The sequence below is a fragment of the Solea senegalensis genome, linkage group LG10 (genome assembly GCF_019176455.1).
Source record: "Solea senegalensis isolate Sse05_10M linkage group LG10, IFAPA_SoseM_1, whole genome shotgun sequence".
Classification (NCBI taxonomy): Eukaryota; Metazoa; Chordata; class Actinopteri; order Pleuronectiformes; family Soleidae; genus Solea; species Solea senegalensis.
Window position 1 is genome coordinate 16,576,576 of NC_058030.1, and position 25,155 is coordinate 16,601,730.

The 25,155-nt window shown below is 40.4% G+C and overlaps 1 protein-coding gene across 2 annotated transcripts in view; it reads left to right on the plus strand.

The window, feature by feature from the left end:
* The window catches only part of btbd11b (BTB (POZ) domain containing 11b), a 57,919-nt gene that overhangs the window by 31,563 nt on the left and 1,201 nt on the right, over positions 1-25,155 (plus strand). The window contains exons 2-13 of one of the 2 annotated variants that reach the window (XM_044037111.1): positions 5,861-6,016; positions 13,076-13,280; positions 16,276-16,428; positions 16,687-16,852; positions 17,799-17,888; positions 19,630-19,731; positions 21,014-21,107; positions 21,388-21,523; positions 22,633-22,853; positions 22,948-23,126; positions 24,535-24,640; positions 24,901-25,003. In XM_044037111.1, coding sequence (XP_043893046.1) covers positions 5,861-6,016; positions 13,076-13,280; positions 16,276-16,428; positions 16,687-16,852; positions 17,799-17,888; positions 19,630-19,731; positions 21,014-21,107; positions 21,388-21,523; positions 22,633-22,853; positions 22,948-23,126; positions 24,535-24,640; positions 24,901-25,003 — 1,711 coding nt within the window. The remainder of the gene's footprint in view (positions 1-5,860; positions 6,017-13,075; positions 13,281-16,275; positions 16,429-16,686; positions 16,853-17,798; positions 17,889-19,629; positions 19,732-21,013; positions 21,108-21,387; positions 21,524-22,632; positions 22,854-22,947; positions 23,127-24,534; positions 24,641-24,900; positions 25,004-25,155) is intronic. The other variant, XM_044037112.1, reaches the window with a different exon arrangement.

Consider the following 25,155-nt stretch of genomic DNA (forward strand, 5'->3'; position numbering starts at 1 on the left):
TCTTGAGGTGACAAGAACAAGAACAAGAACAATGTTGGTTCTGGCCTGGGCATTTCATACTTCACAAGGAACTCAAGTGCAGAACTCCTGGGAAGTCCTTGTAATGAATGTCAACATTAACAATCTGTGACCTTTTTGCTGTGAGGCAACAATTCTAGCCACTCTCTCTCCATGTAGTCCTAGAACTGGTTACTCTGGTCTAATTCAGAGGGGTTTACTATGGATCAAATTCAAAGCAGTCAAGCTTTTCACATTGATCTGGCTCAACAGACCTTGCTGAATGAAAATGCTGATGGTGCAAATCCACAGGTTATGTAATTTATTTCATTTAAGATGTATGTCTTTATTAATGTGAGGACTGCAGGCCTACATAGGATATGATACCAGCTTGGTAAGACACTCCTCTGAAGTCTGACAGAAAACCTATTTAGCATATTGTTTCCTGGTTATATTTTGGCAAAATAACTACTTGGTTAGGTTTGGGAAAAATATTGCTGACATTGTTTCACACAGAAGCACAGATGACAGCCATGCACATTCTGCTTCTATTTCTGATTAAAGAACCACATATCTGCATTTTTTTCTGCCATTTCAGCTCAACTGACGCATGTGACGTGACATGAATTTACAGTCATCTGTAGAAATAACTTGAAACGTGTTATATTACATTACAATCACATCTCATTCATCCAGGCCTTGCTTGAGTAGTTTCATCCAGCCATCTCGTCTTCATCGTCATCTCATCTGCCAGTGAAATGCAACGACAACGTGTTCCTGCAGAGCGGTGGCATGTTTAGGGAAGTGTATTACGCTCTGTGTCCCTCCGAAATAGATTTAAGTGCAGGGTAGGAGCCACATCGAGGTCAGCATTCCTGCCCCACTGCTCCAGTCAACCCCGAGACGAGGAAGAGAGAATCTAGGCAACAGTCTGCCTTCTGACAGACAGACACAGAGGACCATGAGTAAACATGAGTAAAAAAATGCAATGTTTGCTTATTCATAGGCAGCATTAGTGTCAGTCTGTATGCTCACTTCAAACAAAAAAAAATATTATCAGTGCTGAAAAATATTCCTTTTCTTTCATGAAAGAAACGTAAGCAAAAATTAAACAGTGCACTATGTCTTCAATGTCTATATTTGAGAGTTTGCATTGAAGTGTGAGGGTACTGACAGGAGTTAGCATAGCTTAGCACAAATAAACAGTTGACTTTAATGTTTGGCCATCTGTCTTTGTACAAATGTTCATGCAGACTAATAAATGAAGAATTTGGTAGCTAAAGATAACATGGTTTTGGTTATAACCTTAGAATTCATGTACTTTTTAATGTTTATTACAATTATTCTAGTTGACCATGTAGTGGATCCGTTCCATGCAGCTGGCCATCACAGAATATGACTAAGGTGCATTCAGTGGCATCTTAATGGCAGCTCCTGTACTCATTACTTCTTCTCCAGTGACACTGTCTCGCCTGGAGCCTCCTCTCCTCCTCCTCCTCCTCCTCCTCCTCTTCCTCCTCCTCCTTTCTCTCCACTCTGACACTGAATAGCTGCCATATGGCAAACAGGACTGGTCCACTCAAAGAAAGGCAGGTGCCCAATATCATGTCGCACCATCGCATATCTGAGAACAAGAACCAGCTCATTATATCATTATGAGTATGAGCGTATATCAACAAACTGTTTTTTAAGAGCTGGTGTTACATTTTCCACGAGAGAGAGAGAGAGAGAGAGAGAGAGAGAGAGAGCAGCTATGGTCACTAGCTTGCTGCCATGTGAGAGCTCCATCATTTCCTCCCCGAGGGTAGACAGTGCCTTGCATTAGGACACAGAGAGCCAGTGAGTCACCTTGCCTCTGTCCTCGCTGAGAGCTTCTAGCACTTCACTGTCAGCTGGTTATTCCTCAGAACCAATGTTTAGGAGCTGGGCAGTTGTAAACTTAAGTGTAACAACAGTAAGAGTTCTTTTCCACACTCCACATGTGAAAATGTCTCATGGTCTTGTCCACATTTTTGGTGGATTTTTTTTTTGTGAAATACCGATTTGTGGGCACAAAATACTAATTCATGGCCATGTAATTCATTTGTATAATACTCTGGTAAAAATGATGCTTGAAATACCAGGCATTTAAGAATATCTTATCTTGGCATAACACAATCACTCTCTGTTCATCTTGCAGCTTCAGCCCTCTTGCACCTTTTTTTAATACCTATTTGGTGGCCACAAATTAGAATTCCCCCACCCCAGTTGTGGTGAAAGGAAAAATTGGGGACAGAGGAGAGGAAAGGGAGAGAAAAGGGGGGAGATAATGGACAAGAGAGGAGTGAGGTAGAGACAGAAGAGAGAGGGACCAGGAGCAGAAATACAACAATTGTATGAAGTTGTAAGTTTAGACAGGACAGTTCTGAATCAGTAATGACATGTTATACTACTACAACGTCATTTATACAAGCAGCAGCAGAGAAAAATGACACTGATAAACTAACATAATAATAATAATGGTGATGATATGATATGAATGATAATAATGATCCTTGAAACAGGATCTGGATCCTGCAGCCTGCAAAATGAGGACATAGAGAAAGAGAGAGGACAGGAAGGAAAGACAAAGGGAGAGAAAGAATAAGGTACAGGGCATTTAATGAAGTCACAGCATATAATAAAGTCAGAAATCATGTAGAATGAGACGAGAACTGAGCTTGTACTCCACTTATGGACTGTAGTGTTCCATTTTGTGACAGTGTCCACCGCCATCTTTTTCAAATCATGTCAAACAAACAAGTAAATGAATTAAATATATGGACGGTACAGAAAGTGCAAGACACTTATAAAAATCAACCCAGTTCTTTAAAAAAAAAAAAAAAAACTATCATGCAGTACTTTGCCAAATCACACCTCTAGGGCGTTAGACTTTGCACATCAAAAGAGTCGGGTCATTACTCCTGTGTTCACAGGCTGAGCGGGCTATATTTTTGTTATATAATTGTACGAGAAGAAAGTGGGAGCATGAAAAGTGTCGGTGTAGCCCTCCTGCTGCTTGAAACTCCTTAATGGAGGTTGCACAACAGCTCACCAAAGAGCAACAAGGCAATAAAGGAGGTGTTTCAGAGTAATAATTACAGATTAGCTTTTGTTTTTCTTCATAAACAATTAAGTTGACTTGTCTGGAGTTTTGGCTGTAGCAGTTTACACTTTGTTTCAGACTTGTGTCAGAATAGACAAAGGAGATGTTGCTGCATTTTTTATTTTTTTGAAATAAACCTATTTTCTGATGTCATACCTTCATTTAATGTAATGAATAAATAACACAAACACTTGTAGAGTATAATCCCAAGCATGTGAATGTAAAGAGTGATTCTGATGCTTTAATTTCACATAACATGTCAGGCATCTTTCCTTTTGTTAGAAACTCTATGAAGATGATTATGTGGGGAGTTTAAAATTATGATTTGTAGAATTGTCAAAACAAAAAGTTCAGTGCTTCTGCCCCTTTTTTCCAAGATAACTTTCAATATCTAGCATTATTGTTTGTTTTAAAGGAATAAAAGACAAACAACAGATTTGGATATTTCAAGTTTATAACAAAATAGAAAATAAACTCTAAAATGACATAAACGACTATTTTACATAACCAGTATATACTCCTGGACTTTTAGTTTTGAGTTTTCTGCCTGTTTTTGGAGTACATGGGGACTCACTGCCCTGCAGACCATATAAGGGCACACAGCTCTATTTATCTGCTTTCCGGTATCTTTTGAATGTCCTAGATATCACAAACGGTGTAGGAGTTATGGTAATGAGAAGAATGCGTGCCAAATCCTGTCGGTGATGACAGCATGGTAACAGAAGGGTTAACTCGAGGTGCTACAGTTGATATTTAATATTAAGGAGATACGCAATTCAATGGTTTTGAACAAAATCATCAAGCAAAACCAAGTCAAAACAGAAAGAAACACAATCATACGGAACAGTTGCCGGTCAGTAGTGAACAGTTAGTAAGTAAATGCCTCAAATCTTTAGATCATACTGCAGAAGACTTTGCTGCACTGATGCTGAATCTTTCATAATTCAGTGCTGGCACAATTCCGTGCCTGAGGGACCAGCCAGTCATTGGATCAATTTCACTGTGTTAAACACATTTCATCTTCTATCGATAAAAAAGTACATTTTATTAAACCCTAACCCTAAAGCTCTTACTTTCATCGAGACTTTGACTTCCTTTGATCTTATTAGGGAAAATTCAAATGAATCACCCAAATGGAGAATGTCACCTTTGCTGTAAGCAGGCAGGACGTGCATTAAATTAGCTGAGAGGAACCATTACAACCAAAGCTACCTTTATAAGGGGCTTAAGAAGAGAATATCATGTTGAGTTTAAGTTTTACACACTTGCAACGACACAAGGATGAACCTCAAACCTGCAGAGGAATAGGAAACTGCCTTATCAGTAACTAACATCCAGATGTAAATCATGACGTTGCATTTGAAATATTACATTATTTCTCATTATTTCAGTCAGGCTCAGCTAAAAGCCATAATTAATAGCCATATTTAGATAACTGCTTTTTGCCATTACTATGTTGCAATATAGATTGAATATAGTCTTATATCCCTTTTTTCCCAGCACAACATATAGGCAATCTGATCACCAACTATATAAACACACCTGAGCAAAAAAGCACTCAAATGTTTTTAAATTGGATTGAATGTCACATTTCATTCAGCAGTTTTCCACTCATCTGACTCCGCCCCACTCTACCTGACAAGACACACCTGCTCATCAAGCCAACACTTCTCACCTGTGATCACAGCTGCTCCTCATCTCCTGCAATAAGCCCTCCCTAGTACTCCAGCTCCTCCTTCACTCACAGGATTGTTCTTAGCCCTTATGCATGACTCTGCAGCATTTATTTCCGGACTGACTGAACCCTGGCTCTCACCTCAGCCTTCTGTCCCTGACCACGTTTGTGCCTCAGCCTCTCTGGTTTCTGTCTGGTGAGCTTTCCGTTGGGTTCAACTCTCCGCATCTACCGACCTATACCTGCTTGCTGTTCCCCCTCAGAGAAACTACGTGCATCTCTGCCTCTCAGTCAACGAGTTTCCTTCACACCCCTGCTGATTCCTCGTCTCCTGTGTGTTTGCCATGTCCTCTGCTGTGGTTTAAATAAAGACTGTTACCAACTGGCCTGTGCTGTATTGTGCTGCATTTGGGTCTGTACTTCACCCGTTTCATTGAATCTGTGAAAAACGTCAAAGTTCGCTTGTCTCGTTTTTTATGAACAAAAAGAGACGTTCGATTTTGTGACTTTTGCACAATTATTGCTACTTCTTTTTTTAAATGTGATATAAAGTGAGTCATAACTTCAACTCAACAACACATAAGATGAAAAAAACAGTTTAAAGCCTGAAGATGCGACCTATAAACACACCTTTACGTTTAAGCATTTAACCAACACTTTTATCTAAAGTGACTGAAAAGAGGAATGAGCTTCTGTACATTGAAGTCTTGGAAAGAAACCACTAGATGGGAACAGTGGACTGATAGAGGGAGAGAGTGTAGAAGTTGATCCAAGTGCAGAAAGAGGTCATGCAAGGGTACAATATTTGGATACTCTAAATTGACCATAGGTGTGAGTTGTTTGTCTCTATGTGGATGGACTGGTGAACTGTCCCTATGTCAGCTGAGATTGGCACAGCAGCCCCCGCGACTCTCTGGTGCACGATAAAGTGGTAGATGATGGAGAGATGGAATTGGAAAGGGGCTGCTGCCTCTTTAGCTCTCCAGGAGAAATCGTCACTTCTTATTTGACCTAAATGCATAAATGAAGAGCATCGGTCTGACTCTTTTGTCTCTTCTTCACAGGTGTGCTGAGTCTACCTGAGGGTCTGACTCTTCACAGGGATCATCACCAGCTGCAGCAGCAGCAGCGACCGGGGAAGAGCGGGGAGGCTCAGTCTGAGCTGCGCTCCACTGAACAGTGCTTACTGGCTACAAGAGTGGGCAGCATCTCTGAGCTCAGTGAGTCATCTCTCTCTCTCTCTCTCTCTCTGTGTTTGTCTATGTTTGGGCCTGAGGGTTAAAGTCTGGTTGGAGAAGTGAAGAACCATTGTTGACCCCTCCCTCTATATGCTGCGAATTTAGTGTTTAGAAAATACGAATATCATGAAATGATATGTTTTGTTGAGTAATCAAAAAAGAAATGTTGAAATGAGAACTGAGACTGAGAGGCATTGACTAAATGATGATGAAATAGCTATCAATCTGATACAGATATTTTAGACTTTCTTTTCAAATATGAACCACGACCTACTGTATAGGCAGTCTGATGTAAAAAAGTTGTCAAAAATGAAATAAAATCTATTCGGTCTATTTTATGACTTCTGCACAATTATGGCTACTAAAAAAATATGCAATATAAAATGAATCGTAACTTTGACTCAACAACACATAAGAAGACATAAAGAAGAAATAATAAACCTACAACCGACGGTTTGCTGGGTTTTTTTTTTTATTGACATTTGCAGTGAAGAATTTTTGGATTGTATCAGATATAACATTTTTATCTGATCCAGTAATTTCGACCAATATCGGACCGATAACTATAATGATATCGCATCAGCTCATCCATAATTACTTTAAAACTGAGTTTGCAGGAAAGGTTTGTTTATTATTATTATTATTATTATTATTATTATTATGTATTATTATTATTATTATATGTAGTATTATTCTGGCTTTTATTCTACTCACAACATAATTCATTTTGTGAGCTTAGCTTGTTTTAAGTGAAAGTAATGTGAACCTGAGACATAAAGAAAGTCATTTTATTCCCTCTGTGTTCAAACTGCAAAGAGTTTCTCTTTCTTGAAGCGTCCATGACCTACACTACACAGTGTGTACTTAATCAAGACAATTAACTTAAGCTGCTAATTTGTCACGAAACTGGAGAAAAGCCTTCACAGGCGAGTGGGGGCTACTGTAGCGTCATATTAATGCCTGATGTTTTTGAACTTTTCACATGTCACATGAGTTTGATGTTGTCATTTCTATCTACATATTTTGACTGGAAAGGAGCGTCTAATGTCAGGGACACTACGTTTGAAACATATGTTAAAAGTCTGTGAGTGTTTCAGGCTTTGATTCCTAGAGAGATGAGGATTTGAGCTGAAATTGATGACATCTGGTATTTTGGGAAGATATTCAAGAGCTGCAAGTTATTAGCAAGACTATTTCCACCCCCTCCCCACAAAAAAAACTCCTCGTTTAAAACACAGAGTTTTGTTTTTAGACTGGCAATCATTTAAAGCAGTGCGGAAACCATATGATACAAGAGATGGAATTATTCTTGGTGATTTAAAGCAGAGTTTCCCAAACAAAGGGACCCACTTTTTAAAGATGACAAACCTGTGCACCCAACTATTTTCACCACTGTTTCTGTCACATAAATTATATATTTAAAATGGCTAAAGCAGCCACTTCCAAGAGATATCACACCTGCATTTGATGCATGCTTTGAATTAGCAATATTTACATTTTCCAACTTGAATTTCACAGCAGTCTCCTGCAGCCACACTCCTATTGGACGATACCCGCTGTCAATCAATCACACTGGTCATCATGTCTAATTGGAGAAGTTCTGAATCTAGACATTGAGACCATTAACTCATCAGGAAAATGTTTTCTGACATTATACTTTAAGTGGGAAGTAGCAACTTATTTTCCCATCGACATTCAAACGGAGTTCTTTTTGCAACCAGTTGTGGCTGTTCAATATATTCTAATTTCCCAGCTGACTTTAGAGCAGACAACGGAAAGAGGACATACTTTTATTTTTGTCTAAAGTTCTGATCCAGTCTCTGGGAATGACTGTTTTAGAGGCTCTCATGCAGTTTGGACCACTTTGAAACTTGACATAAAAGTATCACACACTTATTGAATGATTTTTTTATTTAACTGGCCAGAGAATACATTTTCATCACTTTGATTGTACCCATTGTTTCCTCATTGGGCCACCAGTTGGTAATTTGACAAAAAAAAAAAACATAACATCTGCTGGATGAATTGGGCTAACGTTATGCAATGACACTCATGGTTCCCAGATAATCAGTCCTGATGGCTTTTACGACCCCCTGACTTTTCCTTTAGTGCCACCATCAACACAGTGGCTTTTATTTAAATGCCTTATTATGGGCTAAAGTGAAATGACTTGCATTCATTTCCCTGTTGAATTGCAATTTTGGTCACCCGCTGTCTTTAACTGTAGCCCCATCATGTGGCAACATTTACATATCCATCCATCCATCCATCCATCTATCTTCTACCGCTTATCCTCAACATGAGGTCACGGGGGAAGCTGTGCCAATCTAAGCTGACATGGGGCGAAAGGCGGGGTCACACCCTGGACAATTCGCCAGTCCATCACAGGGACACATATAGAGACAAACAACCACCCAATTCATAGTGTCCAATTTACCTAATCCCCATATTGCATTTTTTTGGACTGTGGGAGGAATCCGGAGAAAACCCATGCACACACAGGGACATGCAAACTCCATGCAGAAAGCCACATTTGCATATCATGTATCATAATCTACTTCTCTCTGCAGCTTTTTAAATAAAGTGGGAGTTGTAATGTCAATGGCAGCAGCTCTAATGAACTCATTTAAAAATCAGATTTTAGCCTGTAAGTTTGACAAACTCTCCAAATGTTAATTAAATGTCTGTTCTGCTCACGATGTGCTCATTATTCACGGGCATCAGATTGTTTTCCAAATGCATTTGTGCAGTGCCAAGTTATTTTCTTGGGCTTTAGGAGTCAATTTTATAAAATAATAATAATAAGTACGTTATAAATATACTATGTTTTACCATTCTGTCCTCGCTTAAACAAATTGCAATCACAAACCAAAGTCAGCACAAGAACTTTCTTCTTTTGTCTCCGTTTTGGCCCGAAAAACAACAAACAAACCTTTAATAAATCTGTTTTGGCAAGCAGTCAGGCAAATCAGTGAATACATCACCCCTCCCATTTTATATAAACAGATTAAATCACAAAATCAAGATGGTCATTGGAAGTGATGCATTGTTTTGTTTCTTGGATGCACACGACTCTGTAGCTCATTCCAGAAAACACATCTGAGAGCTGCAGCTTTCACTGACAGACGGAAAAAAAACAGACTCACTTGCATATGCAGCGAGTATCTCCACCCACCCTCAGTGTCCTCAAGCCAAGTAATAGGGAGAAAAAAGTTCTGAAGGACTGTTTCTGTTGTCATGGCATCACAATGCCAAGAAAAGGTTGTAAAAATATTAGATCTAGTGTAAACATTTGTCACTGGGAGTCGGTGCATCTCACTGTGTGTATCCTCAAGACCGAGACAGCGGGTTAGAGCAGCACTGAGGGAAACTGGCTGCAGTTCGCTGTCCATGTTGTATTGATGAGGCCAATGGAGGACACGTTTTGTCATGTTGACACAGCAAATGGCAGAGCATAGTTGGATGTTATTGTTATCAGTCGTGGAGAAGAATTCTGTTTACCTATAGGATTAGCTGTGACACAGCCCAAAATTAGAGTAGCCAGCAGTGATTGACTGTCACAAATTGTATTAGAAGGAATAAAAAAAATTAATCTGAATTACCAACAGCCAGTAGTTAAAAACTGACGTCTGCTCAGACTCGTACAATAGATGAAGAGACAAAAATGATGCTAAAGCCGAGATGGACAATTTTCAAACTTGTCATTATTATATGAAAACTGATGGCACAGTGAAATGGTGAGGGAAAATGTCTGTGCTATTGTCTCGGCAGCTGGAATGCATTTATTTTTCACAGACGAAATGATGACTGGATTTAAATCACAGATGAACTGTGTTATTTATTATTCAAAACAATGAAGGGAACATCGGGTATCTATCATGTCTTCATGCTCACAGAGACGGCGGGAAAAAAATGACTCCCAGGTTCCTCTTGACGCCAACCAGGAAATAAAATACATAAAGTAGCCACTAGGAGGCAACTACACTGCTGATTTTAATTTTGTTGCCACCTGAACACACCTTTCTGGACACAGAAGTTGTCTGTAGCCTCTCTTCTAGATTCTCCTCTAGAATCTTCTATATTTATCAGAACTGACGAAGCCTCTTTTTATTAGAGGTGAAATGTTTAAAAAAATAACTTAGAAGCCCAGTTGCCACCGATTCATAATCGATAATAACATAATGAAATAATGACTTATGGCCAAAAGCGATGGCTGTGGTTTTTGAGGTCAGAGTGACCTTGTTATTTGATCCTTCACCACTGAATCAGTTATTAATCTATTCTTCCCGAAGGTGTCTCTTAACAAAACGTGTTAACAAGTTTGGGAGGAAAAATATTATGTCTTCAGTCTTGGCTGAAAATCTGCTTCGTATGTCGGGAAAATCGTTCCATGACATTTAGACTGGATTTTAGAGGTTTGTCGCAGATTTAACTCTTTGTGTTTCCTCATTTTCTCTTCTGCCAAAATGTCAAATTAGCATATTTAAAATGACTTGTAAATATCAATTGCAATTATCAGGACTGCTGGAGTGGCATCATCATCACCCAGTCATACCCGACAACATGCAGCTTCAAACATTTCCTTCTTACAGTAACGTTTGTGTAACTCACTCATTTGTTGCAGCTGATGCAAACACATGCCGGTTTGGAATTTGACATTTCTGTGGGTTCAGTCTCTTTCTTACCGAGTCTTTTCACATTTACACGTCCATAAAGATAATGTCTGTGCCCTCCATGGGATCTGACGTGGACAAAACTATTAGCAAGAGGAAGAAAAGCTCAGCATCTTGAGTGTGAATGGCCACAGACGACCATTAAATGTAGACAAGACTGCATAGCAGCAAATAACTGAAACACAGAAACTGTCGAGGTGGCAGTGGCTGCAAAGAGCTGCAAGGACCCATTCGTCATTACCCAAAGTAAATCCGGTTAGTGTATTTTTTTTTTTCCTTTAAAAGCTTGAGCATAATTGCTTCGTCGGAAATGAGAGGCATTTTCTCCACTTCCAAAGCGTCCGCACTGAACAGCCTCCACACCCTGTGAAATGAATGAAGAAATGAGCCCTTTTAGTTGTTCTGTGGCGGCTGCATCATCACTGACTGACCTCAAGAGCTGCCACCTCTCATAAAATCCAAATCAAAGCAGTGCCATTGTGCCCTTGAAAGTGGCATGTTTGTGTGTTTCTGCATTTCTCAGGGAATTTGTGCACTGCCCCTGCTCCGCTCAAAGGAAACCGCCGAAAAACACCTGAAGAGCAGGATCTGCCGCGTGTCCTCCACCGCCGCTTCTCTTATTAGCATACGAAATGAATTACCCAGGATGAGAGCATATTGATTGAAGGCTTGGACCTTATAATGAAAAGGATATTGATATTTTATGTGGTTAAACTTTTGTTCGTCCTGTCTTCTCTCCAGGCCAAAGCAAATCCTTGCAGCTGATAACAGGCTGAGACCTTTTTTCAGCAGTTATTTCAGTTCAGACCTGCTAAAGGAGGTAGACGCACTTTAAATGTTAAGCCGCTGCTGGTGCTGCACTGTTGCTGCACTCTTCTCTCTCATCCCTGCTGCCTGCCTGCTCTACCAACATACTGTAGGAACGTTGCAGGTATAGGCATAAGTAAGACGTGTGAAGTAGCTGTTGCTGATCATAGCAGGCCATCTTACTGTACAAGGGTACAGTTACAGGGTCTATCTGTGTTTGTTCTTGTTGGCACAGTTCACAGAAACGTGTTAGAGGAGAAACAGATTGCAAAAGGCCTCTTTTTGGAGCCGGAAAAAACACCCAGTAGCATTATTTAGTTCCTAGTTCCTGCAGCACAACTAAAAAGTGTGCAGGAGCTCTAACTTACAGTTTGTGCATGAGGTGGCCATTTCTCTGCACTACTCTTTCCTGCTCATTGCATCAGTAGATGATGTTTTCTGTCAGCACCATAACACCGTTCCCAAAGGACAGTTGAGAGATTGATAGTTATGTTGCATGAATGCTCTTCCCACATTGTCAGTGTTAAACGGAGCAGCACATAGGCCCCATTTTGATGCTAAAGAAAACCTATATTGTCCGTGTAAATGAGTGTTTGTCCCCGTTTTCTTTTGTGTCGACAGACATTCCACACAAGTGCCATCATGCTCTATTAATTATTGCCTTTCACTTTGTCGAAAATGACTCGAGACATTTGGAAACATCGGGGTAGATCTGTTTTTAGACTGACCTCCGCATCAAAACTTCATTATATTTTGTCATATTGCAGTGGGTCCAAAAAAGGAGGAAGAAGCAGCAGAAACCTGACAACGTGCAACGAAATGGGATTTCAGTCAGTGCTGTAATAGAACAAGAAGGCACACTCAATAATAACCACAGTGCCGCAGTCATGTTTTCATTAAGATGTTGCTATCAGACTGGGTGCGGAATAAATCAAACTCTCTCTTGATCTTTAATTAATTGGACTTTTCCTTAAAATTTTTTTTTTTTTAAGAAAGTAGTTGAACATACTTTCCCAACAACTGTTTACTTCCATCCAGAGTGAATTCAAATGTTCTTTACATCACATGTCTTTTAGCAGACACTTTTATCCAAAGCGACTTACAATGGAATTGAGTACAATCAGCACAGGGTGCTGGTCTTAACCACTGAGCCACTCCACCCCCTTTAGCAGAGTGCTCCCAAGCCTTGATTATTCAAGCCCCACTAGATGACCTTAAAGTATGGACAATTATGCAGAGGCAATCGTTTTGAGTAGCCAACGGTTTCTGTAAATATTCATTCATTTTGTTGTGCTCTTGCCCTGTTCCCTCTGTGAGCTGCACATATGAACGCTGTCTTTTCCTCGCTGTGGTGCATGGAAACTCTCGATTTCCCCTGACAGAGTAAGCTAAAGAAGAAGCGATGAAGAAGATTCCTTTTAAAGGCCATGTGCTCAGGATATTCCTGGGTTTTTTTTTGTCTGCGCACACATTTGCCTCTCACTGCTTGTGTTCCTTTTGTATAATCCTGTGTTCGAAGCCTATGATTCATCTGTGTTTTGTTTTGTTTTTTTGTGTGTAGGTGACTTGGTGTCCCGAGCCATGCACCACCTACAACCACTGTATGTGAAGAATCACAACAATGGGACACCAATCCATCAGAAGAGCAGTGTGATTCAGTGGTCACCTGAAGCCATCTACACTCTGTGTTATTTCATGCACTGCCCTCAGATGGAGTGGGAGAACCCGAATGTGGAGCCGTCCAAGGTCACCTTACAAACAGAGAGGTGAGAAACACACACGGTGACAAAAACAATACAAGCTTTAAATATATAAAAATGCCTGTTATGTTCACACCAACTGGGTTTAGCCTATCAGCTCCACATGACTCCACGTTTCTGATGCTGAGTACAGCCGTGTTTAGGTGTCGTGCTGCCCGATCTGCACACAGGAAGTGATTTGTTTTGTGTTAACAGCAACACAGTGCTAGTAAAGCGAGAATATTGTATACACACTGCTGCTGTATACACACCATAGACCATGTATAAAAATTGATGGAGCCTTTGAGTTAAAATTGAAGTCCAAGGAGTTGAATGGAAGTAGCAATTTGAAATGATGTGATTGAAAGTTGGTCAAAAAGAGACGAGGACAAAAATACAAACAAATGGAATGATAATTGAAAAATTCTAAATGCATCACCGCTGTATGTAACCCAATGCAAATACGACAATTTGTTTTTGTATACTATTTGACACCATGTCAACATGAGCTATACAAAGTCTATACATGTTTAATACATATCTTTAACAATATACCTTTTCAGAAAAGTATTTGTAAACTGTATTCTCTTTATTCACCTCAGTTTTACTGTAGTGCAAACGCTGCGTTTTCTCTATTTACGAGCATTTTGTGTGTTTGTGTTTGTGCTGTTCTACATTTTCACCACATCCATAAACTTTAAAAATAGCAAGTTGGGTTCTCTATATTCTACATTGTTTACGATCCTTATGGCTCTGTAAAATAGCAACATATGGTGTGAGTGTGTTATTTCCCCCATCAGTGAAGAATGTTTTTATACAGTGAAGATAAAAATATATATATAATCATTGCAGAGTTAAAATGACAGTTTAGACCTCTGCACCTTATGCTATGGGACAATGAAAATATTGATATTTTAATGTTCACCAAGACAACAATAAAAGGCCACGATGAGACCACAATAAGAAAACGTGGAAACTCTTTTCACTCCTGCATCTGACAAGCTTTTTCACCTCTGAATTAAACTTAATAGATTCCAGATGTTTTCCTGTGGAAAGAAGTTGTATTTTAGTGAATTGTTAGTTGTTGGCTTCTTGAGTGCGCCCGCTTAGTGACCTGAGGAGGGGCAGGAATGGAGCGTTGAATTGATAATTACTGCCTCTGACGTCATGGGACATTATTGGGCTGTAGGACTGTGTAGGTGACTTGTGGCTTAATGACATAAGGATTAGACAGTGTTTCCTTGGTATTAATTCCCTTGTTCCCTTGCTCTGTCGTTCTTGGACACTTCATATATTAACCAAAACAGTAAAGCACATTTTCCTGCTGACTCCATTTCTTTGTTTTTTCCTTTTTTCACTCATGATATTCCACTGTAGTGTATGTACATGTGTATACATATATATATATATGTATATATATATATATATATGTATATATATATATATATACACATATGTATGTATATATGTATATTTATATATTTATATATATATCAAGCTGTGCTGTATTTCCAACTGTTTTGGTGAAAAGCACTGTCAGCTTCATTTTCCCCTGTACGATTTGTGGAGTTTTGCCTCAGTCGATGTGAAGGTCTAAGGATAGAGGGTGTCACTTACTGTACAGACTGTGAAGCCCTTCGAGGCCCACTGTGTTTGTGATGTTGGGCTATATAAATAAAGTAGAAATTGAACTGGGCTTTCGGTGGAGGTGGGGAAATAGTCCTGACAGCTGAGCCTGATCAGTGGTCCTCTGGGGCTCCAGGCTTTATCGCCTGCAGTGGAGCAAGTTATCAGCTAACATGCGTCCCATGTGTCCAGCTCACGTCTGCTTTACTTCTAAGCACCATTTGTAAAGAAAATCACATTTATGTGTTTTTTTTTGTTTGACTTATTTTAAGCACATTTCCAGAACCAAATTAAGGGAAAACCCCAAAGCAGCGACAAAGCCTCTTCATCTGTACTTCATCACTGTTTTTGAAAGAGGTGCTCATGGCAACAGAAAGACTTTGAAGTGCTTGTGAACGAGTGTTTCTGTCGGGCATGTGAAGGAATGTATCGCCACTATACGTTTCGTGCCTCTTGATTAGGTGTCGTGTGCCGCGCTTTAATGAAGTCTGCAGATTCAGTAACAACACATGGCTGTAAGTCAGTTCTCCTTTGAAGTGAGTAAAGTAAAAGGGGTTTGATCCTCCTGTCAACTCGCACTGATGAGCAGCATTAAAAGTGATCGACAGATGTACGACACAGTTGTGTCAAAGACAGTTCAGGCATGAAGACGCATATACTGAACAGTAAATCCAGTTTCATTGTAAACACACAGCATAGAGATTTGCATGTTCCACCTCATATAAAACACAGTTTATTAAGAATTAGTAACATCCATTAGTGAGATTTTCGACCGTAACCAGTGGACTGTGGCACAAAACCTCTGCTCTCCTCTCCTGTTTGTAAGTGTGTCAGGGAACTACAATGGCCTTCAAAGACACACTCGGGCTGCTGTAGAAACACTGCGACACAAGATGGCGGCCTCCTTACAGCAAGCCCCTTGCCTAAAGTACTAACAAAAGACTTCTCTAAAACTATGAAAACCAAGCTATTTTCATTTTAAAGGGAATTTATGTTAATAGAAACATTTTTATGGGCAGTATAGTCAGCAAATCCTCCTAAAAATGTTACTCTGAAACCTTTCAGACATCGTTGTTAGCAATACTAAAATGTGAATGATTACGCTCTGATGATTTAATTTTAAAATAGAAAACTAGAAAAGCTGTATTACTTTTTAAAAGTTAAACATTTATGTCAAGCCTACATGTATATATGAAGACATACGGTAAGTAATAAGATCTTTATTCATTTAATCCTTATTCTCCAGATTAGGTTTGTCCTGTTCTCAAACATCTGCCACAATAAGCAAGATCTATAAAATAACGCAAGCAATTATTAGGAGTGCCAGTATCACTAGTGCGACTTCAGTTGAGTGTGTACATCTGGTGTCAACATGTGCCTCTATCTCCCCCCACAGGCCATTCGTGATGCTGCCACCTCTGATGGAGTGGGTGCGCGTGTCTGTGGTTCACACCGAGCACAGACGCAGCTTCTCTGTGGACAGCGATGATATTCGGCAGGCAGCCAGGCTCCTGCTGCCTGGAGTGGACTGTGAGCCTCGCCAGCTCCGGTACGACTGCACGCAGGCTCCCCCACCTTTAGGCTGCAGAGCGTGTGTGTGTGTGTGCATGAGTCAGTACAGTTATACATATGAAACACGCACAGGAATACATCATGCAAACTTATAATCGGTGAAATAAGCAAAGGAACACACTCATCCGCCTCACACTGTTGTAAAAGAAATAAAGCTTGCCAGGTGTTTAGGGAAAATGTGGTGCATTGCAAATTGTCCTAAGCGTCAGCATGCACTGTGTGCTTTTCCCTTCAGAACGGATGACTGCTTCTGTGCCTCGAGAAAACTAGATGCCGCATCTGCCGAGGCAAAATTCCTGCAGGACCTGGGCTTCCGTATGCTCAGCTGCGGACGCACAGACCTGGTGAAACAGGCCGTCAACCTCCTTGGGCCGGATGGCATCAACAGCATGAGTGAGCAGGTTAGAGACACAGTCAACACACTAAATAATGCATATGCAGGCACATTTTTATGTACGCACATCAATAGAGATACACAAACACACTTGTACACAAACCTGTGGGTTAAGTTTTGTTTGCTTGGTAATGTGGCTCCTCCACTTGTGAGGCTTGTAGGCAACAATACGAGTCATAACAATACAGTCAGATGTGTTGTTTCTCCTGCAGCTTTGCTGCTAAAAATGTCTGCATTTTATCCTGACTACCACCTCCTTCCTGTACGGTAAATCATCAGGGGAAACACTGCAAGAATAACTGAACTGAGTTTCGAAGTGAAAGTCAGCATTTAGTTTCAGGCGAATGGAAGCAGCAGCACAGTATGTTGATGTCAGGCTCAACTAACGCCTTTGATGGCCGAGAGAAAATATTTCATTTCATGGTTTTACTTGAAAACTTGAAGTTAATAGCAGAGTCTTGCTCGCAGGACACTCAAGGAGGGGAACTGTCATTGATACAAGTCTCTAGCCGAACAAAATTGTAGCCTCACCTTGGACAAAGGCGTGCTCAAAAGAATGTGAACGAGAGAAAAAGCCGTTCAGAAAAGAACAAACCTCCACCATGGCTGATCAGTTTCCCAAAGGGTCAAAATGGATCAAGTTCTTGCAAGATTAAAAACAAGGTCATTGTTGTTGTTGTTTTTTTGAATCCTGTATCCCTGTGGTGCCGTGGAGATACCGTATCAACAACTACCCTCGCCCATAACCTCCATCCTCGGAAAAATTTCATCAAAACCTGTCCTTATATTTTTGAGTCATGCTGCTCCCACACACACACAAACAAACTAGCCAACATAACCTCCTTGAGGCAGCCACATTTCATGGTTTACATAAACAATGGAGTGAATCTTGAACTTTGAGAGTAATCTTTTTTTTTTTTTTTCCCCATCACTCCCTGTGTCTCTCTGTGTAGGGGATGACACCACTGATGTACGCCTGTGTCCGCGGAGACGAGGCCATGGTGCAGATGTTGCTGGATGCAGGGGCTGACATTAACAGCGAGGTCAGTGGCGATGGAGTTGTTTTTACTGCTATTCTGGTACCGACACTGGGGAGATCAAAGTCTAATAAAGAATGGACGGTTTATTGCTTTTACCAGAGAGGGGAGAAATATCTTGTTTGCATGAGAGAATTGATCTACCCCGTGACTGACACCTGCAGCCCTACTGTCCTGTTTGTGCAGTATATATCAAGGTGAAGAAGAAAGATATTGTCAGGGCCGGTCAGCTTTTGCATTCTTCAGTATGCGCAGTTTCTTATGTGAAGAGTCTCAAAAAGGGTTAAAATGATTTAACTATGTGTGTGTGTAGGGCTGCACAATATAAAGCAAACGTACCATCATCACAATATCAGCATTCAACGGCTGCTGGAACTGCAGTAAATGTGGATTAGTCCTCTTGGTCGATTTTGTTGGCAAGATCTTATTTATTTAATTTTGTTGTCCCATATATTGATCACAGCTGCTTGGGTGGGCCGGGAGATGAGAATCAAATTGGTCAGACAATTGGATTTCAATGATTTATATTTACATTGATTTAAACTGTCGAGGCATTTCACTGATCCATGTATCCATGTGAAATGTTCTCCTTTTTTTTTCTTTTTTGTAAAACCATGTTGATAGAATAAAAACAATGCATTTAGGTTAACATTGAAGATAAAGCAGAGAGACAGTTACCTCGTATCATTAAGTTTTTGGTCATATCTTCATCCCAGTATTCAACAATGTTGTCACAGATGGTTTGCTTTCCTAATATTGTGCAGCCCATAAGTGGGAGTATCTATGTTGTGCCTTGTGTTGTTGAATTGGAGAAAACCATAAATGTTGACCCTCATTTTTGCTGTTTGTTGTCTCCCATGTGTCACGCGGCCAAAAGTGTAAGACCCGAGGATCATGAGGTGCTGAGAAAAGTGATATTGATCACATGACCTGAAGCAAACAGGCTGCAGAGCATGTTGCTCAGTGAAGGCTTCATGATCCCAGTGTTCATTAGTAACTTCTGCAACATGTCCCATCAGGCGCTGAGTTTGCACTCACACACTGTATTCATGAGCCCAGGCCAAAGCACAAACCTGACTGAAATGTAGATTCATTTCAGAGTCATTTTGAGAGTTAGAGATGCATTTTCTTTGGCTATGATGTGTGCAAATGTGTTTTTTTTTTTTAGTGCATCGCAAGCTGCAAAGCTTTTCATCAAATGAAACTATAAATTCCATGCTGCGTCAGTGTTACTGGATAATTTTAACTACAGGTTCCTCTTCTGCGCCACAAACTCCCTTTATTCCCAGAGCAGCCTTAGGAAAAACATCTGCCTTTGTGTTCTGTTCGTGTGACTGTGCTCCATTTATGTCATGCATTCATTCATTTGGGTCATAGTCATTCATTTCAGCTTGACCAGAGAGAGAAAGAGAGCGAGAGAGAGCGATGGGTCAGGTCAGAGTCCTGTCAGAGAAACTCACTGTGAAGGGTGACGAGATCAGAGTGAATCCATTAGGATGAGTAGAGTGATCAATCCACCGTGTTCATTAGAAGGTGAACACAGTGACAGGATGTTCTCTGCAGCCCCAGGGTTCCAAGTTAATTACTCTAGTTTCTCCTGTGGAGGTTCGTGTCCTCCCTTTTATCCTCCCTGTCGCTGCTTATCTTGTGCTCCTTGGGCCTTGCAGTAGTTTTAACGGCTTCAAATTGTCTCTCCCTCACCTTTCTCCCTCCTACCCACCTACCCACCCGTGTCCCCCCTCCCCAGGTGCCAAACTCAGTGCACAAGCACACCTCAGTCTTTCCCGAAACGCGGCAGGCGACGCCGCTCACATTCGCTGTGTTACACGGACATGTGCCTGTGGTGCAGGTAGTGACGTCCTTCCTCATCTGTGATTCTCTCATCGTGACCTGTCCTTGTGTCTCAGCTCATGGTTGGTCATCATTGTCATTTTTGTCATCCAAGCTTCTTGGTGGTGATGATGATAATGTTTCTCCACTGCGAGTTTTCTCCTGTCTGTCTGTCTGTCTGTCTGTCTCTCTTTTTTTTATTTTCATGTTTCAGAATAAATTGAGATGTTGTTTGTGTGATGAAACGTTTGAATCTGTTCGTCTTTACGTCTGAGCAGTCGTGTCAAATACGTTGTCTTCTTCACAATTCGCATTTTTCATCAAATGGATCGGGCTGCATTTAGCGAGTGGAAACACAGCGGCCTAATTATCGAACTCATTAAACTAATTCACTTTGCCCTCTTGATCTGATCTGTCCATTGGATTTTTGAATCGTTAAAGTCTAATGGAAAATGTTTAAGCCGAGTGTGACCACAGTTTGATATCCAGGGACATCAGAAGGAATGAAGCTGAAGAAATGAATACAATTGTAAAATGTTTCGCTAACACAGTAAATATGAAATCATTTCACACTCAATTTCCCTGGATATTAGATTTTAAATGTGCATAATTTTTTCATTAGATGATATGAAGCTTTGAGACGAAGGAGCTTGTTGGGAATATTTTCTCATTTCCAGAAAATATATTCCCTCAATGGAACTGAAAGTGTCATTTAACACACTCTCGTCATTTGTATGATATTTGACTTTAAATGTCATTGCGTGTTTTTCAAGAAATTACAGTTACACTGATAATGACTGATCGATGAACTCATCAAGTGAGACCCCCTGCAAACAAGTTGCAGTATGACCAAAAACATAAAGAAGTGTGCACAAAAAGTGAATTTTACTGCTCAATATAACCAATCGTTGCGCAGTCTATTCATGCATATTGTCCCCGCGCTGCTGCTGTATGCACACACACTCTCCCTCAGTCAGGACTGATAGTTTTGTTTGACGGCATACAAATAATGTTACATAGTTATTTTAGTATTTAAATATATGAGGAAACAAGAAAGCAAATATGTGCATTTCCCCCCAAAATGAACTTAACTTATTAGAGTAAACACAATGAAGTTGAATGATTATCATATATGTTTTGTCAAAACTACACGTTTGTAATGTGCATACAAACCAGTCCTTAGGCAATAGAAACTCAAATTGAATCACCTAAAATCAAATCTGATGCATTGGCCAACTGACACTCTCTCTGTGTCACTGTCTCCCATCATGCCCCTCTGTGTCCCCTCCCGACTTCTGCAGCTGCTGCTGGATGCCAAAGCCAACGTGGAGGGATCCCTGCAGGACGGGATGGAGAACTACACAGAGACGCCACTGCAGCTGGCTGCTGCTGCAGGTAAAGAGACACACACACAGCAGTGTGACTTGCCCCATTACTCTGCCTCCAGTCCAACTGATAACAGCTGATAATCACACCTGACTGTCAGCAGGATCATTGGCTGAGTTATGACTCTGGAGCTGTATTTATCCTGGGGGCTGGAATGTTAAGACAAATAGAGGCGTGCATGAAAATCAAATGATCCAGCGTTGCTTCCCCCTCCACTCATCTTTCTCTTTCAACCTTATTGTGTATGTGTGTTTGTGTATAAGTTTTGCCAATCATTCTTCATGCACAGGAAACTTTGAGCTGGTGAGTTTGCTGCTGGAGCGGGGAGCTGATCCCATGGTGGGCACTATGTACCGTAACGGTATCTCCACGGCACCACAGGGAGACATGAACTCCTACAGTCTGGCAGCAGCTCACGGACACAGGTAAGTAACACACATGCACACACGTGTTCAATTGTGAATACACACACATGTGAATACACAAACATCTGCCTGCTCATGCTGGTGTCTGGCATTATGATAAGCTCTGCACGATAAGCTTTTAAAAATATGCTTGGTTTTTAATTTTATTCTTATTGATTTGACATACTGTACTTTACTTTTTTGTTACATTCAGCTGCTTTTATTTAGTATTTAGCTGTTAAATGTTGTTGCACTTGCATTTGCATGTGTTGTGTCCTGTCTTGTATTTGCTGCAGTCGATTTTCTCCGAGGAGGACGCTAAAGTGTGATGATGACATCGCGTATTCAGGATGAAATCTTGTAAAAGAAGACTCAACGGAAGCATTTTAGCTGAAGTTGACACCTCGGTGGCTGAACAGTCTTGTGTCATTAGACTTTTAATGCTCTAATCTCCGTGTATGAAAATGAAGATGTAATGAAGCGAGAGTGTGATCTCCCTTTTGTGCAAGTGCTGTGAGACACATTTGCCAACAATTTAAAGATATACATGACCCGTCCAACTCGGTAATTTATCTGTCATCCAAAATTCACAAAATGGCACAAATAGAAAGAAATATGGGCTGACAAGGGCCATTATATTTAAAACACTGTTTTCACACACTGATGTGATCGTCTGACTTCTCATCATTTATATTTCACAACACATTTATTTGTTACTTCGACATATTTTAATTCACCTACAATCATTTTTTTCCCCCGTGTGACATGCATATGGGATTTGTTTATTAGCTATGCTTGATAATTGAGCTGTAATTTATGCAGGGCTTAATATGAAAGCTAGTCGTTTCAAATTTTCCATGGTTTATCACAATAATGACTTTAACGCAATCGCTGTCATCTCACTTTAACAAAAAAAAACAATTACCAATATCATTGCATTTGTTTTGGAGAATATTGCCACTCATGATATTTGAGGTTGTGGCTGCACAACAACAAACTCATTAAAACATCACCAGAGTGGCCATGCATACTCTCTGCAAGCAAGCTGTGCACACACACAACCACAGAATCGAACGTTCTGTACAAACCACTCAAACGAAACTCCTGTTTTTGTGCTTTTGTTTTTCTAGAAATGTGTTCCGTAAGCTCCTGTCCCACACAGAGACAGGGAAAGCAGATGTCTTATCCCTGGAGGAGATTCTGGCTGAAGGTTCAGAACTGGAAGGTAGAAGTCCGTCTCAGATCGACCTGATCCGAGCGGGGAAGGCGAAACTTAAAGCCTTGAAAGAAGCCATGTATCACAGCTCGGAGCACGGACATGTGGACATCACCATAGATATAAGAAGCCTTGGTTAGTTTTTTTTGGTCAACACTTGTCAAAACAAGTCCTTTTGTTTTTATGGTGCATGTTTGTGTGTGTGTTTACCTCTGTAACTATCTTCCAGGGGTCCCGTGGACTTTGCACACCTGGCTGGAGTCTCTGCGGACATGTTTCCAACAGCACCGCCGACCTCTGATCCAAGGTCTTCTGAAAGAGTTCAGCTGCATCGAGGAGGAGGAGTACACCGAGGAGCTCATCACACACGGCCTGCCTCTCATGTTCCAGATCCTCCGAGCCAGCAAGGTACCGCACTCTGCCTCACCTGTTGAATCACTTTGAGTTTTATTACATGCTCCTGGGATCATTGTTAAAAAAGTAGGACTTTTTCCAAAGCTACATTTTGATCGAAAGATAATGTCTTTATCGTTTGCTCTCAAAATGTCTCCTGTGTTCTGATCCATGGCATTCTCCCCCTCCTCACTTATCATTACGCAGTCAGGTCACCGGCTTCCCGCAGACTGACAGAACCCCCATAGGCGCACTCGATATCAATTACCAAAAATGATAATGATTTATGAAATGCCCACCACTCCTCTCTGCTACGGCTCATTAGGTCAGGGCTTTATCTCATTACTTACACTCATGATACCCTTGGTTGACTATATTACATCCAAATCAGCTCACCATTGTCCCATCTGGCGTCTCTGTTTGTTCTGTCTTCTTTATTGTGGTTTAGCACGGCTCTGCGTGCATGATGAGTTTGCTGTCATTGCTAAAATAAGAAAGCAACACTGCAGCAAAATACACAGAGAGTCTCGTAGTATGCCTCATACTACATACCCCGCTCTCATATACACATCTATCTATTGCTCTATCTCTAGCTACCTAATTTCCATTATAGGTTTTTTTTGAATTGGGGGAATCATTAATATTTCGCATGATTTACCTGAAAATGTATTTGATCTTGCCACGCTGGGGAGCCTGTATGCATTTTTTATATATATGCAGGACCTTGTGTTTTATAATGTCCTTTTTTAATGAAGATTCTTGTTTTCACAAGTTAATCTTCACCGAAAATGTTCAAATGTGCCTGCTATTGTTACACTTACAATTATTTTTATGTTGCACGCACACTAACTAGTGATAGTGAATTTGACCTCTGCTATTAAACCCATCCTTTTTACATTTTACATTGCATGTATTCACTGTTTAGCACACTCATATGTTATGCCTCTCATGTTCCAGATCCTCAGAGCCAGCAAGATTCGCAAGGCATTGTAAATCAAACATATATATATACATATATGTATGTATGTATATATATATATATATATATATATATATATATATATATATATACTATACGTTACATAGTTACATTCATTCTCTATTACAGTAGTCTTTGCGGAACAGGGGTGCCAGAAATAAGCCTGATATTCATCTGATGCAATTTCAAAGGTGTGAAATAAGCATGGCTATGTGGCTTATGGGAACATCTACTTGAATCTATGTGTCAGTGCTAAGTCTGATAAAAGCCTGCAGAAGATTAACCTCTCTCACTGCAATGCTGAGAGATGTTTGTGAAGAGTGGAGAAGTAGTGTGATGCTATGTGCTATTCTTGTGTGAAGCCCTGGAAGATATGTGCGCATGCAGAGCAGCAGAGATGAGCAGTGCTGATGTTTTACTTGACTCTTTCTTGCATTTTGTCAGAATGAGGTGATCAGCCAGCAGCTGTCTACAATCTTCACCCAGTGTTATGGCCCTTACCCCATCCCTAAACTGGTAGAGATCAAGAGGAAGCAGTCGTCACGCCTTGGTGAGATCATCATTTATCCTTTTTTTGTTACTGAAAAATCGATTCCATGTAAAAGTGTCAATAAAATTCAGGCATAAAAGTCTTTGATGTAGTTTTTGTATTTAACGTGCACTTAATGCCATCTAGTGTTCAGAGAGTTGAACAGAAATAGCAAGAAAGTACCAGAATGGGTAATAAGGCTTTGTAGTTCTTTGTATTGTTTTATTTGTGTTGTGATTATATTTAAAAGAAAACATAATCTAGCCACATGTTTTTTTCAGATCCTCACTTCTTGAACAACAAAGAGATGTCAGATGTGACATTTTTGGTGGAGGGGAAGCCTTTCTATGCCCACAAGGTGCTGCTCTTCACGGCCTCCAGCAGGTACTTGTCCACACTCCCAAGAAGAAAGAATATAGTGCATGAAGTCTTTTTTTGCTGCCTCTTAAAACAGGATGCCTATTAGACCCTTGTGTCGTGTAACACTGACAATAAACAATCAGTGCTGTCGTAAAATGATTGAAGAGAAATAACGT